Below are 21,392 nucleotides of genomic sequence, written 5' to 3'. Positions count from 1 at the left end.
TATAGGATGGTGTGTATAGACAGTATAGACAGTAGTTATATAGGATGGTGTGTATAGACAGTAGTTATATAGGATGGTGTGTATAGACAGTATAGACAGTAGTTATATAGGATGGTGTGTATAGACAGTATAGACTGTAGTTATATAGGATGGTGTGTATAGACAGTAGTTATATAGGATGGTGTGTATAGACAGTAGTTGTATAGGATGGTGTGTATAGACAGTAGTTATATAGGATGGTGTGTATAGACAGTAGTTATATAGGATGGTGTGTATAGTCAGTAGTTATATAGGATGGTGTGTATAGACAGTAGTTATATAGGATGGTGTGTATAGACAGTAGTTATATAGGATGGTTTGTATAGACAGTAGTTATATAGGATGGTGTGTATAGACAGTATAGACAGTAGTTATATAGGATGGTGTGTATAGACAGTAGTTATATAGGGTGGTGTGTATAGACAGTAGTTATATAGGGTGGTGTGTATAGTCAGTATTTATATAGGATGGTGTGTATAGACAGTAGTTATATAGGATGGTATGTATAGACAGTAGTTATATAGGATGGTGTGTATAGACAGTAGTTATATAGGATGGTGTGTATAGACAGTAGTTATATAGGATGGTTTGTATAGACAGTAGTTATATAGGATGGTGTGTATAGACAGTATAGACAGTAGTTATATAGGATGGTGTGTATAGACAGTAGTTATATAGGGTGGTGTGTATAGACAGTAGTTATATAGGATGGTGTGTATAGACAGTAGTTATATAGGATGGTGTGTATAGACAGTAGTTATATAGGGTGGTGTGTATAGACAGTAGTTATATAGGGTGGTGTGTATAGTCAGTATTTATATAGGATGGTGTGTATAGACAGTAGTTATATAGGATGGTATGTATAGACAGTAGTTATATAGGGTGGTGTGTATAGACAGTAGTTATATAGGGTGGTGTGTATAGACAGTAGTTATATAGGATGGTGTGTATAGACAGTATAGACAGTAGTTATATAGGATGGTATGTATAGACAGTAGTTATATAGGGTGGTGTGTATAGACAGTATAGACAGTAGTTATATAGGATGGTGTGTATAGACAGTAGTTATATAGGATGGTGTGTATAGACAGTATAGACAGTAGTTATATAGGATGGTGTGTATAGACAGTATAGACAGTAGTTATATAGGGTGGTGTGTATAGACAGTAGTTATATAGGATGGTGTGTATAGACAGTATAGACAGTAGTTATATAGGATGGTATGTATAGACAGTAGTTATATAGGGTGGTGTGTATAGACAGTAGTTATATAGGATGGTGTGTATAGACAGTAGTTATATAGGATGGTGTGTATAGACAGTAGTTATATAGGATGGTGTTTATAGACAGTAGTTATGTAGGATGGTGTGTATAGACAGTATTTATATAGGATGGTGTGTATAGACAGTAGTTATATAGGATGGTGTGTATAGACAGTAGTTATATAGGATGGTGTGTATAGACAGTAGTTATATAGGATGGTGTGTATAGACAGTAGTTATACAGGATGGTGTGTATAGTCAGTAGTTATATAGGATGGTGTGTATAGACAGTAGTTATATAGGATGGTGTGTATAGACAGTATAGACAGTAGTTATATAGGATGGTGTGTATAGACAGTAGTTATATAGGATGGTGTGTATAGAGAGTATTGACAGTAGTTATATAGGATATTGTTTATAGACAGTAGTTATATAGGATGGTGTGTATAGACAGTAGTTATATAGGATGGTGTGTATAGACAGTATAGACAGTAGTTATATAGGATGGTGTGTATAGACAGTAGTTATATAGGATGGTGTGTATAGAGAGTATTGACAGTAGTTATATAGGATGGTGTGTATAGACAGTAGTTATATAGGATGGTTTGTGTAGACAGTATAGACAGTAGTTATATAGGATGGTGTGTATAGACAGTAGTTATACAGGATGGTGTGTATAGACAGTATAGACAGTAGTTATATAGGATGGTGTGTATAGACAGTAGTTATACAGGATGGTGTGTATAGACAGTAGTTATATAGGATGGTGTGTATAGACAGTATAGACAGTAGTTATATAGGATGGTGTGTATAGACAGTAGTTATATAGGATGGTGTGTAAAGACAGTAGTTATACAGGATGGTGTGTATAGACAGTAGTTATACAGGATGGTGTGTATAGACAGTAGTTATATAGGATGGTGTGTAAAGACAGTAGTTATACAGGATGGTGTGTATAGACAGTAGTTATATAGGATGGTGTGTATAGACAGTAGTTATATAGGATGGTGTGTAAAGACAGTAGTTATACAGGATGGTGTGTATAGACAGTAGTTATACAGGATGGTGTGTATAGACAGTATAGACAGTAGTTATATAGGATGGTGTGTATAGACAGTAGTTATATAGGATGGTGTGTATAGACAGTAGTTATATAGGATGGTGTGTATAGACAGTAGTTATATAGGATGGTGTTTATAGACAGTAGTTATATAGGATGGTGTGTATAGACAGTATAGTCAGTAGTTATATAGGATGGTGTGTATAGACAGTAGTTATATAGGATGGTGTGTATAGACAGTATAGACAGTAGTTATATAGGATGGTGTGTATAGACAGTATAGACAATAGTTATATAGGATGGTGTGTATAGACAGTATAGACAGTAGTTATATAGGATGGTGTGTATAGACAGTAGTTATATAGGATGGTGTGTATAGACAGTATAGACAATAGTTATATAGGATGGTGTGTATAGACAGTATAGACAGTAGTTATACAGGATGGTGTGTATAGACAGTAGTTATATAAGATGGTGTGTATAGACAGTAGTTATATAAGATGGTGTGTATAGACAGTAGTTATATAGGATGGTGTGTATAGACAGTAGTTATATAGGATGGTGTGTATAGACAGTAGTTATATAGGATGGTGTGTATAGACAGTAGTTATATAGGATGGTGTGTATAGACAGTAGTTATATAGGATGGTGTGTATAGACAGTAGTTATATAGGATGGTGTGTATAGACAGTAGTTATATAGGATGGTGTGTATAGACTGTAGTTATATAGGATGGTGTGTATAGACAGTATAGACAGTAGTTATATAGGATGGTGTGTATATACAGTAGTTATATAGGATGGTGTGTATAGACAGTAGTTATATAGGATGGTGTGTATAGACAGTAGTTATATAGGATGGTGTGTATAGACAGTAGTTATATAGGATGGTGTGTATAGACAGTATAGTCAGTAGTTATATAGGATGGTGTGTATAGACAGTAGTTATATAGGATGGTGTGTATAGACAGTATAGACAGTAGTTATATAGGATGGTGTGTATAGACAGTATAGACAATAGTTATATAGGATGGTGTGTATAGACAGTATAGACAGTAGTTATATAGGATGGTGTGTATAGACAGTAGTTATATAGGATGGTGTGTATAGACAGTATAGACAATAGTTATATAGGATGGTGTGTATAGACAGTATAGACAGTAGTTATACAGGATGGTGTGTATAGACAGTAGTTATATAAGATGGTGTGTATAGACAGTAGTTATATAAGATGGTGTGTATAGACAGTAGTTATATAGGATGGTGTGTATAGACAGTAGTTATATAGGATGGTGTGTATAGACAGTAGTTATATAGGATGGTGTGTATAGACAGTAGTTATATAGGATGGTGTGTATAGACAGTAGTTATATAGGATGGTGTGTATAGACAGTAGTTATATAGGATGGTGTGTATAGACAGTAGTTATATAGGATGGTGTGTATAGACTGTAGTTATATAGGATGGTGTGTATAGACAGTATAGACAGTAGTTATATAGGATGGTGTGTATATACAGTAGTTATATAGGATGGTGTGTATAGACAGTAGTTATATAGGATGGTGTGTATAGACAGTAGTTATATAGGATGGTGTGTATAGACAGTAGTTATATAGGATGGTGTGTATAGACAGTAGTTATATAGGATGGTGTGTATAGACAGTAGTTATATAGGGTGGTGTGTATAGACAGTAGTTATATAGGATGGTGTGTATAGACAGTATAGACAGTAGTTATATAGGGTGGTGTGTATAGACAGTATAGACAGTAGTTATATAGGGTGGTTTGTATAGACAGTATAGACAGTAGTTATGGTGGTTTGTATAGACAGTATGCTAATTTAAAAGTCTACCCTACAGTTGAAGTCGGAAGTTTACATACACTTAGGTTGAAGTCATTAAAACTTGTTTTTCAAACCACTCCACAAATTTCTTGTTAACAAACTATAGTTTTGGCAAGTCGGTTAGGACATCTACTTTGTGCATGACGCAAGTCATTTTTCCAACAATTGTTTACAGACAGATTATTTCACTTATAATTCACTGTATCACAATTCCAGTGGGTCAGAAGTTTCCATACACTAAGTCGACTGTGCCTTTAAACAACTTGGAAAATTCCAGAAAATTATGTCATAGCTTTAGAAGCTTCCGAAAGGCTAATTGACATCATTTGAGTCAATTGGAGGTGTACCTGTGGATGTATTTCAAGGCCTACCTTCAAACTCAGTGCCTCTTGCTTGACATAATGGGAAAATCAAAAGAAATCAGCCAAGACTTCAGAAAAAACATTGTAGACCTCCACAAGTCTGGTTCATCCTTGGGAGCAATTTTCAAACGCCTGCAGGTACCACGTTCATCTGTACAAACAATAGTATGCAAGTATAAACACCATGGGACCACGCAGCCGTCATACCGCTCAGGAAGGAAACGCGTTCTGTCTCCTAGAGATGAACGTACTTTGGTGCGAAAAGTTCAAATCAATCCCAGAACAACAGCAAAGGACCTTGTGAAGATGCTGGAGGAAACAGGTACAAAAGTATCTATATCCACAGTAAAACGAGTCCTATATCGACATAACCTGAAAGACCGCTCAGCAAGGAAGAAGCCACTGCTCCAAAACCGCCATAAAACAGCCAGACTAGGGTTTGCAACTGCACATGGGGACAAAGATCGTACTTTTTGGAGAAATGTCCTCTGGTCTGATGAAACAAAAATAGAACTGTTTGCCCATAATGACCATCGTTATGTTTGGAGGAAAAAGGGGGAAGCTTGCAGGCCGAAGAACACCATCCCAACCGTGAAGCACGGGGGTGGCAGCATCATGTTGTGGGGGTGCTTTGCTGCAGGAGGGACTGGTGCCCTTCACAAAATAGACGGCATCATGAGGCAGGAATATTACGTGGATATATTGAAGCAACATCTCTAGACATCAGTCAGGAAGTTAAAGCTTGGTCGCAAATGGGTCTTCCAAATGGACAATGACCCCAAGCATACTTCCAAAGTTGTGGCAAAATGTCTTAAGGGCAACAAAGTCAAGGCATTGGAGTGGCCATCACAAACCCCTGACCTCAATCCCATAGAAAATTTGTGGGCAGAACTGAAAAAGCGTGTGCAAGCAAGGAGGCCTACAAACCTGACTCAGTTACACCAGCTCTGTCAGGAGGAATGGGCCAAAATTCACCCAACTTATTGTGGGAAGCTTGTGGAAGGCTACCCAAAACGTTTGACCCAAGTTAAACAATTTAAAGGCAATGCTACCAAATACTAATTGAGTGAATGTAAACTTCTGACCCACTGGGATTGTGATGAAAGAAATAAAAGCTGAAATAAATCATTCTCTCTACTATTATTCTGACTTTTTACAGTCTTAAAATAAAGTGGTGATCCAAACTGGCCTAAGACAGGGAATTTTTACTCTGAATAAATGTCAGGAATTGTGAAAAACTGAGTTTAAATGTATTTGGCTTAGGTGTATGTAAACTTCCGACTTCAACTGTATATATGACTAGAATCCAGTAGATACATACAGGCCTTGGCAGGGTTACTGATCACACAAACCTACATCACTACCGTCACAACTATATCATGGGTCCAAGACCCTCCATTACGCAGGAGACCCTGTGACACACAGAGATGTGAACCCTAAATAATCCTAACAGGTCAGAGTGTAGGTTACACCGCTCTGGAAGGGTGCGTGTGTGTGTGTGTGTGCGTGTGTGTGTGTGTGTGTGCGTGTGCAGGGTAGATTTCTCATGTACTAAAATTAGAATCTCCACATATTTAGAGGAAGCCTGACAGTACTAGAGGTATCTTCTTTACATGGTGTGTGTGGTGTGTGTGTGTGTGTGTGTGTGTGTGTGTGTGTGTGTGTGTGTGTGTGTGTGTGTGTGTGTGTGTGTGTGTGTGTGTGTGTGTGTGTGTGTGTGTGTGTGTGTCTGTGTCTGTGTCTGTGTGAAAGAGACTGAGTGTACTGTTTGTAATTAAGGACTGTGTGTGTACGTGTCTGGGTGAATGTGGGTGTATTTGTGTGTGTGTGTGTGTGTGTGTTGAAGAGACTGAGTGTACTGTTTGTAATTAAGGACTGTGTGTGTACGTGTCTGGGTGAATGTGGGTGTATTTGTGTGTTTGCTTCACAATATGAACTCTGTGACATTTCTTCTTTCTCACAGGAAGACTGTTAACTGTTAGACTGTCAGACATTAACCTTCTGAGAGAAAGACCGTTACTATGACTACAGACTCAAGACTAAGACCGTTACTATGACTACTGACTCAAGACTGCATTAACCTTCTGAGAGAAAGACCGTTACTATGACTACTGACTCAAGACTACATTAACCTTCTGAGAGAAAGACTGTTACTATGACTACTGACTCAAGACTAGTTAACCTTCTGAGAGAAAGACTGTTACTATGACTACTGACTCAAGACTGCACTTAACCTTCTGAGAGAAAGACCGTTACTATGACTACTGACTCAAGACTGCATTAACCTTCTGAGAGAAAGACTGTTACTATGACTACAGACTCAAGACTAAGACCGTTACTATGACTACAGACTCAAGACTGCATTAACCTTCTGAGAGAAAGACCGTTACTATGACTACTGACTCAAGACTAAGACAGTTACTATGACTACTGACTCAAGACTGCATTAACCTTCTGAGAGAAAGATCGTTACTATGACTACTGACTCAAGACTAAGACCGTTACTATGACTACTGACTCAAGACTGCATTAACCTTCTGAGAGAAAGACCGTTACTATGACTACAGACTCAAGACTAAGACCGTTACTATGACTACTGACTCAAGACTACATTAACCTTCTGAGAAAGACCGTTACTATGACTACTGACTCAAGACTGCATTAACCTTCTGAGAGAAAGACTGTTACTATGACTACAGACTCAAGACTAAGACCGTTACTATGACTACTGACTCAAGACTGCATTAAATCATCACTCCTACTCTGAGACACTTTGAAAAATCAAATCAAAGTTTATTGGTCTCGTACACAGTTTTACTTAAGTTTCTAGCTCCAACAATGCAGCAATATCTAGCAATACAATAGTCATACACAGTGTATGAAAAGCTGTGTACAGCATTAGCTATACTGTCACCACTATATCATGGGTCCAATCCCCCTCCATTACGCAGGAGACCCTGTGACACACAGAGATGTGACCCCTAAACAATCCTAACAGGTCAGAGTGTAGGTTACACCGCTCTGGAAGGGTGTGTGTGTGTGCGTGTGTGTGTACGTGTGCAGGGTAGATTTCTCATGAACTAAAATTAGAATCCCCACATATGGAGAGGAGGCCTGACAGTACTAGAGGAATCTTCTTTACATGGCACGTGTGTGTGTGTGAGAGAGAGAGAGAGAGAGATGCCTTAGAAACATTGCAGTTGATCTGTGCAATGCAAGTAGACTGTGATCAATAACCTAGTTAGTCTACAGACTGTGATCAACAACCTAGTTAGTCTATAGACTGATCAATAACCTAGTTAGTCTATAGACTTTGATCAATAACCTAGTTAGTCTACAGACTGTGATCAATAACCTAGTTAGTCTATAGACTGATCAATAACCTAGTTAGTCTACAGACTGTGATCAATAACCTAGTTAGTCTATAGACTGTGATCAATAACCTAGTTAGTATATAGACTGATCAATATCCTAGTTAGTCTATAGACTGATCAATACCTAGTTAGTCTACATACTGATCAATAACCTAGTTAGTCTATAGACTGTGATCAATAACCTAGTTAGTCTACAGACTGATCAATAACCTAGTTAGTCTATAGACTGATCAATAACCTAGTTAGTCTATAGACTGATCAATAACCTAGTTAGTCTATAGACTGTGATCAATACCTAGTTAGTCTATAGACTGATCAATAACCTAGTTAGTCTATAGACTGATCAATAACCTAGTTAAGTCTATAGACTGTGATCAATACCTAGTTAGTCTATAGACTGATCAATAACCTAGTTAGTCTATAGACTGATCAATAACCTAGTTAGTCTATAGACAGTGATCAATCCCTAGTTAGTCTATAGACTGATCAATAACCTAGTTAAGTCTATAGACTGTGATCAATCCCTAGTTAGTCTATAGACTGTGATCAATAACCTAGTTAGTCTATAGACTGATCAATAACCTAGTTAGTCTATAGACTGATTAATAACCTAGTTAGTCTATAGACTTTGATCAATAACCTAGTTAGTCTATAGACAGTGATCAATCCCTAGTTAGTCTATAGACTGATCAATAACCTAGTTAAGTCTATAGACTGTGATCAATCCCTAGTTAGTCTATAGACTGTGATCAATAACCTAGTTAGTCTATAGACTGATCAATAACCTAGTTAGTCTATAGACTGATTAATAACCTAGTTAGTCTATAGACTGTGATCAATAACCTAGTTAGTCTATAGACTGATCAATAACCTAGTTAGTCTATAGACTGTGATCAATACCTAGTTAGTCTATAGACTGATCAATAACCTGGTTAGTCTATAGACTGATCAATAACCTAGTTAAGTCTATAGACTGTGATCAATACCTAGTTAGTCTATAGACTGATCAATAACTTAGTTAGTCTATAGACTGATCAATAACCTAGTTAGTCTATAGACTGTGATCAATAACCTAGTTAGTCTATAGACTGTGATCAATACCTAGTTAGTCTATAGACTGATTAATAACCTAGTTAGTCTATAGACTGTGATCAATACCTAGTTAGTCTATAGACTGTGATCAATAACCTAGTTAGTCTATAGACTGATCAATAACTTAGTTAGTCTATAGACTGATCAATAACCTAGTTAGTCTATAGACTGTGATCAATACCTAGTTAGTCTATAGACTGTGATCAATAACCTAGTTAGTCTATAGACTGATCAATAACCTAGTTAGTCTATAGACTGATTAATAACCGAGTTAGTCTATAGACTGTGATCAATAACCTAGTTAGTCTATAGACTGATCAATAACCTAGTTTGTCTATAGACTGATCAATAACCTAGTTAGTCTATAGACTGATTAATAACCTAGTTAGTCTATAGACTGTGATCAATAACCTAGTTAGTCTATAGACTGATCAATAACCTAGTTAGTCTATAGACTGATCAATAACCTAGTTAGTCTACAGACTGTGATCAATCCCTAGTTAGTCTATAGACTGATCAATAACCTAGTTAGTCTATAGACTGATCAATCCCTAGTTAGTCTATAGACTGTGATTAATCCCTAGTTAGTCTATAGACTGATCAATAACCTAGTTAGTCTATAGACTGTGATCAGTCCCTAGTTAGTCTATAGACTGATCAATAACATAGTTAGTCTATAGACTGTGATCAATCCCTAGTTAGTCAATAGACTGATCAATAACCTAGTTAGTCTACAGACTGTGATCAATCCCTAGTTAGTCTATAGACTGATCAATAACCTAGTTAGTCTATAGACTGATCAATAACCTAGTTAGTCTATAGACTGATCAATAACCTAGTTAGTCTATAGACTGATCAATAACCTAGTTAGTCTATAGACTGATTAAAAACCTAGTTAGTCTATAGACTGATCAATAACCTAGTTAGTCTATAGACTGATCAATACCTAGTTAGTCTACAGACTTGATTGTCTCCAGCTTTGTACCTTACATCATAATTTGGAGTTCAGTTTTTTGAAGATGCGTTACAAAGGTTTTTTGTATAATTTGTATAACGATTGTGAACAACTTCCTCCATTTTGTATGACATGTTACGTCCTGTAAAAACATACATAATCAGAGTACTATTTCCTGCTATTCCCTACAAAATGTTATGAATTAAATGATTAAACTCACTTTGAATCTCTTTAAGAATTGTCTGCTTTTACTATGGAACTGATCCACCGTTCAGTAGAACAGAGAGGAACATTCTAGAGCTTGAGCCAGTTCAGATGGATGCAGGTTGAGGCCTCGCGTTTCCTGATGGAAAACACTTGGCCTTCAAATCATTTTAATGTACAGTATGTGTGAGTAATTAAGCAGGTTACGCATGTATTTCTCTCTCTCTCTCTCTTCTATTCAATTAAAGGGGTTTATTGGCATGGGAAACATGTGTTAAGCAAGTGAGGTAATAATAATATACAAAAAGTGAAATAAACAATAAAAATTAACAGTAAACATTACACATACAGACGTTTCAAAACAATAAAGACATTACAAATGTCATATTATATATATACAGTGTTGTAACAATGTACAAATGGTTAAAGTACACAAGGGAATATAAATAAGCATAAATATGGGTTGTATTTACAATGGTGTTTGTTCTTCACTGGTTGCCCTTTTCTTGTGACAACAGGTCACAAATCTTGCTGCTGTGATGGAACACTGTGGTATTTCACCCAGTAGATATGGGAGTTTATCAAAAGCAGTCTCTCTCTCTCTCTCTCTCTCTCTCTCTCTCTCTCTCTCTCTCTCTCTCTCTCTCTCTCTCTCTCTCTCTCTCTCCTCTCTCTCTCTCTCTCTCTCTCTCTCTCTCTCTCTCTCTCTCTCTCTCTCTCTCTCTCTCTCTCTCTCTCTCTCTCTCTCTCTCTCTCTCTCTCTCTCTCTCTCTCTCTCTCTCTCTCTCTCTCTCTCTCTCTCTCTCTCTCTCTCTCTCTCTCTCTCTCTCTCTCTCTCTCTCAGATACTGTAGATAGCACCATCTAGTGGCTGAATGGGAAAACGAGGTATTGTGTAACTGTACTTTATGGTGTTGGGCCTTTCCTTCCCATGGCCATGGAAAACACCTATGGCCCCAAAAGTAGTGTACTATGTAGGAAATATAATGCCAATGGGCCCTGGTCAGAAGTAGTGCACTATGTAGGGAATATAATGCCAATGGGCCCTGGTAAAAGTAGTGCACTATATAGGGAATATATTTAAATGTTTAATTCTTTATTTATGCAGGTTAAAACCCCATTGAGACCAGAGTCTCTTTCTGAAAGGTGCCCTGATCACAACAATACAACACAAATTACAATGTAAGATAAAACATGAATCAATACAAAACACAACAGAAAAACTGTTACATTCCTCAGTTACTAGGTCCTTAATCAACACCCTAAGCTGGCTGAGCAGCACCAGAACATCCAGTCGTAATGAGTTCTGCAAAGTTTTTCCAGCAGTGAGGCGCATTAAAACCAAAAGCGGATTTACCTAATTTGGCGCAGACCCAAGGAACCTCGAGATTTAACCAAACCCTGTGAATGTGGTTGGTAACTCATGTTTTTATACTTCAACAACGTAGTTAGGTAAGTTGTAAACTTGTGTAGTAGAGCTTTGTAAATGATTAAACAAATAGTGAAGTAATCTAAGAGACTTTAATGAGGACCAGCCAACCTTTAGATACAGGATGTAGTGATGAATATTAAAACTGAGGACCAGCCAACCTTTAGATGCAGGATGTAGTGATGAGTATTAAAACTGAGGACCAACCTTTAGATACAGGATGTAGTGATGAGTATTAAAACTGAGGACCAGCCTTTAGATACAGGAAGTAGTGATGAATATTAAAACTGAGGACCAGCCAGCCTTTAGATACAGGATGTAGTGATGAATATTAAAACTGAGGACCAGCCTTTAGATACAGGAAGTAGTGATGAATATTAAAACTGAGGACCAGCCTTTAGATACAGGAAGTAGTGATGAATATTAAAACTGAGGACCAGCCTTTAGATACAGGAAGTAGTGATGAATATTAAAACTGAGGACCAGCCTTTAGATACAGGATGTAGTGATGAATATTAAAACTGAGGACCAGCCAACCTTTAGATACAGGATGTAGTGATGAGTATTAAAACTGAGGACCAGCCTTTAGATACAGGATGTAGTGATGAGTATTAAAACTGAGAACCAGCCAACCTTTAGATACAGGAAGTAGTGATGAATATTAAAACTGAGGACCAGCCAACCTTTAGATACAGGATGTAGTGATGAGTATTAAAACTGAGAACCAGCCAACCTTTAGATACAGGATGTAGTGATGAATATTAAAACTGAGGACCAACCTTTACATACAGGATGTAGTGATGAGTATTAAAACTGAGAACCAGCCAACCTTTAGATACAGGAAGTAGTGATGAATATTAAAACTGAGGACCAGCCAACCTTTAGATACAGGATGTAGTGATGAATATTAAAACTGAGGACCAACCTTTAGATACAGGATGTAGTGATGAATATTAAAACTGAGGACCAGCCTTTAGATACAGGATGTAGTGATGAATATTAAAACTGAGGACCAGCCTTTAGATACAGGATGTAGTGATGAATATTAAAACTGAGGACCAGCCAACCTTTAGATACAGGAAGTAGTGATGAGTATTAAAACTGAGGACCAGCCAACCTTTAGATACAGGATGTAGTGATGAGTATTAAAACTGAGGACCAGCCAACCTTTAGATACAGGATGTAGTGATGAGTATTAAAACTGAGGACCAACCTTTAGATACAGGATGTAGTGATGAATATTAAAACTGAGGACCAGCCAACCTTTAGATACAGGATGTAGTGATGAGTATTAAAACTGAGGACCAGCCTTTACATACAGGATGTAGTGATGAATATTAAAACTGAGGACCAGCCTTTAGATACAGGATGTAGTGATGAATATTAAAACTGAGGACCAGCCAACCTTTAGATACAGGATGTAGTGATGAGTATTAAAACTGAGGACCAGCCTTTAGATACAGGATGTAGTGATGAATATTAAAACTATAAAGTGAAGGGTGCTTTTGTAACGGATGTGAAATGGCTAGCTAGTTAGCTGGTGCGCGCTAGTAGCATTTCAATCAGTTACGTCACTTGCTCTGAGACATTAAGTAGGGTTGCCCCTTGCTCTACAAGGGCCGCGGCCTTTGTGGAGCGATGGGTAACGCTGCTTCGTGGGTGACCGTTGTTGATGTGTGCAGAGGGTCCCTGGTTCGCGCCCGTGTCGGGGCGAGGGGACGACGTAAAGTTATACTGTTACACTATGGTAGACAGCATCCAATGGTTTAAGAGTAGTGGCAGCTGAATTCTGGTATACGGTGTGACCAGTCAGGAACTGTCAGGAAAGTTGACTGTACAATCTGCTTCCTGCTGTTTAGGGAGAAGCAAGATCTATTTAGAATAAAAAAGAAGGCCACTTTAAATATGATCTTTTTAACTAGCTCATCAGTACGTTATTTAATCATTAAATCCTTGACAATCCAAATGGACAGATATTTATAGGCAGGAACCCCAATGATGGGAGAACCATGAAATTAACTACTATGTAAACTATCAGAAACAATCGATGGATAGTTAACACTCAGATAGTTAACACTCAGTTAGATAGTTAACACTCAGATAGATCGATAACACTCAGATAGATAGTTAACACTCAGATAGATAGTTAACACTCAGATGGATAGTTAACACTCAGATGGATAGTTAACACTCAGATAGATCGTTAACACTCAGATAGATAGTTAACACTCAGATAGTTAACACTCAGATAGATAGTTAACACTCAGATAGTTAACACTCAGATAGTTAACACTCAGATGGATAGTTAACACTCAGATGGATAGTTAACACTCAGATAGTTAACACTCAGATAGTTAACACTCAGATAGATAGTTAACACTCAGATAGTTAACACTCAGATAGTTAACACTCAGATAGTTAACACTCAGATAGTTAACACTCAGTTAGATAGTTAACACTCAGATTAATAGTTAACACTCAGATAGATCGTTAACACTCAGATAGATAGTTAACACTCAGATAGATAGTTAACACTCAGATAGATAGTTAACACTCAGATAGATAGTTAACACTCAGATAGATAGTTAACACTCAGATGGATAGTTAACACTCAGATGGATAGTTAACACTCAGATAGATCGTTAACACTCAGATAGATAGTTAACACTCAGATAGTTAACACTCAGATAGTTAACACTCAGATAGTTAACACTCAGATGGATAGTTAACACTCAGATAGTTAACACTCAGATAGTTAACACTCAGATGGATAGTTAACACTCAGATGGATAGTTAACACTCAGATAGATAGTTAACACTCAGATAGATAGTTAACACTCAGATAGTTAACACTCAGATAGATAGTTAACACTCAGATAGTTAACACTCAGATAGTTAACACTCAGATAGTTAACACTCAGATAGATAGTTACACTCAGATGGATAGTTAACACTCAGTTAACACACAGATAGTTAACACTCAGATAGATAGTTAACACTCAGATAGTTAACACTCAGATGGATAGTTAACACTCAGATAGTTAACACTCAGATAGTTAACACTCAGATAGTTAACACTCAGATGGATAGTTAACACTCAGATAGATAGTTACACTCAGATGGATAGTTAACACTCAGTTAACACTCAGATAGTTAACACTCAGATAGATAGTTAACACTCAGATAGTTAACACTCAGATGGATAGTTAACACTCAGATAGTTAACACTCAGATAGTTAACACTCAGATAGATAGTTAACACTCAGATAGATAGTTAACACTCAGATAGTTAACACTCAGATAGTTCACACTCAGATAGATAGTTAACACTCAGATAGTTAACACTCAGATAGTTAACACTCAGATAGTTAACACTCAGATAGTTAACACTCAGATAGATAGTTAACACTCAGATAGTTAACACTCAGATAGTTAACACTCAGATAGTTAACACTCAGATAGTTAACACTCAGATAGTTAACACTCAGATAGTTAACACTCAGATAGATAGTTAACACTCAGATGGATAGTTAACACTCAGATCGTTAACACTCAGATCGTTAACACTCAGATAGATAGTTAACACTCAGATAGATAGTTAACACTCAGATAGTTAACACTCAGATAGTTAACACTCAGATAGTTAACACTCAGATAGTTAACACTCAGATAGATAGTTAACACTCAGATAGTTAACACTCAGATAGTTAACACTCAGATAGATAGTTAACACTCAGATAGATAGTTAACACTCAGATAGATAGTTAACACTCAGATAGATAGTTAACACTCAGATAGATAGTTAACACTCAGATAGATAGTTAACAATCAGATAGATAGTTAACACTCAGATAGATAGTTACACTCAGATAGATAGTTAACACTCAGATAGATAGTTAACACTCAGATAGATAGTTAACACTCAGATAGTTAACACTCAGATAGTTAACACTCAGATAGATAGTTAACACTCAGATGGATAGTTAACACTCAGATAGTTAACACTCAGATAGTTAACACTCAGATAGTTAACACTCAGATAGTTAACACTCAGATAGTTAACACTCAGATAGTTAACACTCAGATAGATAGTTAACACTCAGATAGATAACACTCAGATATTTAACACTCAGATAGATAGTTAACACTCAGATAGTTAACACTCGGATAGTTAACACTCAGATAGTTAACACTCAGATAGATAGTTAACACTCAGATAGATAACACTCGGATAGTTAACACTCAGATAGATAGTTAACAATCAGATAGATAGTTAACACTCAGATAGATAGTTACACTCAGATAGATAGTTAGCGCTGAGATAGATAGTTAACACTCAGATAGTTAACACTCAGATAGTTAACACTCAGATAGATAGTTAACGCTGAGATAGATAGTTAACAAAAGGAAGAGCATGTCCACGCCCTTAGTACAAACTCTCCTGATACAGAATACCTGCCAGATAACACGTTTACAACATTTGACATTGTATAAGAGAACCTAGTGCTGCACGGCCACACACACAATGGGATTTTGTGTGAGAGGTCATGCCTGCCATAAACAGGTGTCACTGTGTGTGTGTGTGTGTGTGTGTGTGTGTGTGTGTGTGTGTGTGTGTGTGTGTGTGTGTGTGTGTGTGTGTGTGTGTGTGTTTCTGGAGAGCCAACGTGACCAGGTCACATGACTAGGTTATAACTATGATTCAACAACCTTCCCTCCCAAGTTGCATGGACAAATTGTGGGACAACATCACCAATGAATGTTATTATATTCCCTTATCAAGTTGTAATTTCACTGTGTTGCTGGTTAATTCGTTACCCTCGAATTCTAGAAAATCTTATTTTAACGCATTGATTAAAGCCTAGCCCTTATTTCTATAGTTACGGTAGCTCTGGGCCAGGGCGTTAGGTCTTCTACGCGTGTAGTGGAGAAACAGCCTATAGACATCTTGTTACAAAACCCCCGCGACAAATGGGATTATTCAATCACATTTTACCGCCAGCCAGACGTGGGTGCGGTGTGCCCCTCCGGTCGTAAACAGACAATCATGCTGGCGTTCCAAGTGCCACCGTATTGCCTACATCGGTCCTGGTCAAACGTAAAGCCCTAGGGTCTAGAACGTAATTTGGGACGTGTACATTATCCGGCCACTGATCAAGCCGCTGCCCTCCGGTTACATAGCCGTTTCTTCTTATCAAACTCAATTCATTTCAATTCAAAGGGCTTTATTGGCATGGGAAACATGTTTGAAATTGCCAAAGCAAATGACATAGACAATAAATTAGAGGGAAATAAACAGTCAGAAATTAACAGTAAACATTACACTCACAAAACCATTTCAAATGGTATATTATTGGCTATGAACAGTGTTGTAAGGATGTGCAAATAGTTGAAGTATGACAGTGAAAATAAATAAACAAAATATGGGTTGTATTTACAATGGTGTTTGTTCTTCACTGGTTGCCCTTTTCTTGTGGCAACAGGTCACATCGTGTTGCTGTGATGGCACACTGTGGTATTTCACCCATTAGATATGGGAGTTTATCAAAATTGGAGTTGTTTTTCAAATTCTTTGTGGGTCTGTGTAATCTGAGGGAAATATGTGTCTCTAATATGGTCATACATTGGGCAGGAGGTTAGGAAGAGCAGCTCAGTTTCCACCTCATTTTGTGGGCAATGTGCACATAGCCTGTCTTCTCTTGAGAGCCAGGTCTGCCTACAGCAGCCTTTCTCAATAGCAATGCTATGCTCACTGAGTCTGTACATAGTCAAAGCTTTCCTTAAGTTTGGGTCAGTCACAGTGGTCAGGTATTCTGTCTTCTCTCTGTTTCTTCTCTGTTTAGGGCAAAATAGCATTCTAGTTTGCCCTGTTTTTTGGTTGATTCATTCCAATGTGTCAAGTAATTATCTTTTTATTTTCTCATGATTTGGTTGGGTCTAATTGTGTTGCTGTCCTGGGGCTCTGTGGGGTGTGTTTGTGTTTGTGAACAGAGCCCCAGGACCAGCTAGTTTAGGGGACTCTTCTCCAGGTTCATCTCTCTGTTGGTGAAGGATTTGTTACGTAAGGTTTGAGAATCGCTTCCCTTTATGTGGTTGTAGAACTTAACAGGTATTTTTCTGCATTTTGATAATTAGCGTGAATCTTCATAATTCTGCTCTGCATGCATTACTTTGTGTTTTACCTCGTAAACTCTCTCACAGCACGGCAGGGCTGTAAAACTGTAAATCTGCTGAAGACATGCCAACACATTCATTTATATAGCTCTCAAACTTGGTTACACAACACGGCTTTAGAGCTTGCAAGAAAAGGCATTTTCGCTGTACTTGTGCACGTGACATTAAAACTTGACATTTGAAACAATCCACAACACAGTCCACTGCAAGGACTGTGGACTGTGGATTACATTGGATTACATTGGTTCAACACAGTAGTTTAGGGTTCAACTCTCCGCTTCCAGTCGCAGGGTAAGTGACACAAATCTGTTGCCTGTAATATTCGATCGACAAATTATTTGGCGACTGACTATTTTGTTTTTTTAACGATAATGAATTAATGTTAATTAATGCTACAGTTGTTTAACTTAAAGATGGGAACGGTAGAGAGCAATAGGCAATGTTTACATGATATCACTTTACCTTAGCAGAAAGTCACCAGCCAAATGAAGCCGTCATAATTATTCCCACAGGCTACCTCGATGTCTCATTTTAGACAGACATATCCCAGTAATTATTCCCACAGGCTACCTCGCTGTCTCATTTCTGACAGACATGTCCCTATAATTATTCCCACAGGCTACCTCGCTGTCTCATTTCTGACAGACATGTCCCTATAATTATTCCCACAGGCTACCTCGCTGTCTCATCTCTGACAGACATGTCCCTGTAATTATTCCCACAGGCTACCTCGCTGTCTCATTTCTGACAGACATGTCCCTATAATTATTCCCACAGGCTACCTCGCTGTCTCATTTCTGACAGACATGTCCCTATAATTATTCCCACAGGCTACCTCGCTGTCTCATTTCTGACAGACATGTCCCTATAATTATTCCCACAGGCTACCTCGCTGTCTCATTTCTGACAGACATGTCCCTATAATTATTCCCACAGGCTACCTCGCTGTCTCATTTCTGACAGACATGTCCCTATAATTATTCCCACAGGCTACCTCGCTGTCTCATTTCTGACAGACATGTCCCTATAATTATTCCCACAGGCTACCTCGCTGTCTCATTTCTGACAGACATGTCCCTATAATTATTCCCACAGGCTACCTCGCTGTCTCATCTCTGACAGACATGTCCCTGTAATTATTCCCACAGGCTACCTCGCTGTCTCATTTCTGACAGACATGTCCCTATAATTATTCCCACAGGCTACCTCGCTGTCTCATCTCTGACAGACATGTCCCTGTAATTATTCCCACAGGCTACCTCGCTGTCTCATTTCTGACAGACATGTCCCTATAATTATTCCCACAGGCTACCTCGCTGTCTCATTTCTGACAGACATGTCCCTATAATTATTCCCACAGGCTACCTCGCTGTCTCATTTCTGACAGACATGTCCCTATAATTATTCCCACAGGCTACCTCGCTGTCTCATTTCTGACAGACATGTCCCTATAATTATTCCCACAGGCTACCTCGCTGTCTCATTTCTGACAGACATGTCCCTATAATTATTCCCACAGGCTACCTCGCTGTCTCATTTCTGACAGGACCTTCAGAATGTCGAAGAAGTACAACAGCCACATCCTGGTGATGGAGGACCGTGGGACTAACGGGTCTCCTGAGTCTACCGGTACCGCCACGTCTCCTCACGGTTCAACCATTAGTTTCCATAACATCCACTATAAGGTGACGAAGAGGAGCGGCTGTCTGTGTATGAAGAGGAAGACTACCACCAAAGACATTCTCATAGATCTGAAGTAAGTTGACTAGACGCTGTTGTTGAGATTTAATCAGTTTTATACAGATGTCGGATCTTAATACGACCCATTTCGTCGCAGGAAGAAAATAATCCTGCAGAAGGATTTTAAATGGATTTCTTAATATTTAGAATCTGCCACCAGGGGGCAGCTGGACGCCGTGTTTGTATTAACAGACAGCAAGTCCAATGTGTTTCGGTTTAAGTAACCTATGTACACGGATAAATGGACAATATCTATAAGGGGTAGATCTATGTTCGTTATGGAAAATCTTTTATTTTTATTTTTAGATCCATTGTTTTATTATAGGTTCAAGGCAAACAATAATCAGAATAAACAATAGGTTCAGTACCTGTGTGGCCCAGCGGTTACAGCCGCTTATCCCGCACATGCCAGAGTCGGCTCAAATATGTCAGACTTCTGCCCTTCTGAATTTTTTGGACGAACTAGTAAACTACTTTTCTAGTTACTTTCTGTGGGCTGTACTCTTACTCAAGTGATTTCTGAAGGAAGTAACTTATTACTCTGTTACATTACAGTCGGATGAAAACCTAACTCCAAATGTGTTTTTTTTATTTATTTATTTTATTTTTATTTTTTACATGAATCGATACTATTGATTTCCCTTTATTCTGCGTTCAAGACAACTGGGAACTCGAAGAAAAAAAAACACGCTCCGACTGTGAAAAATGTGTTTTGAACTGTCTTCTATTGAACCTTGTTTGGGTAGGTATTTGCGTGTCAAAAAGATACACATAAAATAACACTATTTCACATGTCAAATAAGCTTGTTGACCAATCGGGACCTGAATATTAAGGTTGAATATTTTCCGGTAGGGTAACACGGTATTTCCCGCCAAAACTGGAAGTGCCATTCAAAAGCACATAAAGCATATTAATGGGCCTATATCTGGATTTGATAAGAGCTTTGATCAAAAAAATTCAAGCCTGAAGAGCTACATTAAAGACATTTAATGAGCCATACATTAAAGACATTTAATGAGCCCTACATTAAAGACATTTAATGAGCCATATATTAAAGACATTTAGCCATACATTAAAGACATTAATGAGCCCTACATCAAAGACATTAAATGAGCCATACATTAAAGACATTTAATGAGCCCTACATTAAAGACATTTAATGAGCCATACATTAAATGCATGTAATGAGCCCTACATTAAATACATTTAATGAGCCGTACATTAAATGCATGTAATGAGCCATACATTAAAGACATTTAGCCATACATTAAAGACATTAATGAGCCCTACATCAAAGACATTAAATGAGCCATACATTAAAGACATTTAATGAGCCCTACATTAAAGACATTTAATGAGCCATACATTAAAGACATTTAATGAGCCGTACATCAAAGACATTTAATGAGCCCTACATTAAAGACATTTAATGAGCCATACCTTAAAGACATTTAATGAGCCATACATTAAAGCCATTTAATGAGCCCTACATTAAAGACATTTATTGATCACTACATTAAATACATTTAATGAGCCGTACATTAAAGCCATTTTATGAGCCCTACATTAAAGACATTTAATGAGCCAAAGCCCAAAGAAGCTGAAAGGTTTGTATCATTATCCAATACATACAGTATATGATATAGGCTACTGCACATTACTCACGACAGGAAAACATAAAAGCCCATAGATGTAGCTAGCTGTATGCTCTCGTGGGTAAATAAATGAAACTAGCTCCAGTAGGCTAGTCTTTCTTCAGTTTCAACTATAGTACTGGGCTATATTGCATTATACTGTATTATGTGGACAGGAATTACGCACCTCGTTCAAACCAGGAAGCTGGGAGAGAACATGTGATG

At 37.8% G+C, this 21,392-nt stretch overlaps 1 protein-coding gene across 1 annotated transcript in view; it reads left to right on the top strand.

Moving 5' to 3' along the window:
* The first annotated feature begins 17,975 nt into the window (after positions 1-17,975).
* LOC129835554 (broad substrate specificity ATP-binding cassette transporter ABCG2-like) overlaps positions 17,976-21,392 on the top strand; it is an 83,526-nt gene continuing 80,109 nt past the window's right edge. Inside the window, exons 1-2 of the mRNA XM_055901240.1 lie at positions 17,976-18,083; positions 19,312-19,548. Coding sequence (XP_055757215.1) covers positions 19,349-19,548 — 200 coding nt within the window. The 5' untranslated portion in view covers positions 17,976-18,083; positions 19,312-19,348. The remainder of the gene's footprint in view (positions 18,084-19,311; positions 19,549-21,392) is intronic.

This window comes from Salvelinus fontinalis, chromosome 36 (genome assembly GCF_029448725.1).
Source record: "Salvelinus fontinalis isolate EN_2023a chromosome 36, ASM2944872v1, whole genome shotgun sequence".
NCBI lineage: Eukaryota > Metazoa > Chordata > Actinopteri > Salmoniformes > Salmonidae > Salvelinus > Salvelinus fontinalis.
This window is presented reverse-complemented; position numbering and strand designations above follow the sequence as displayed.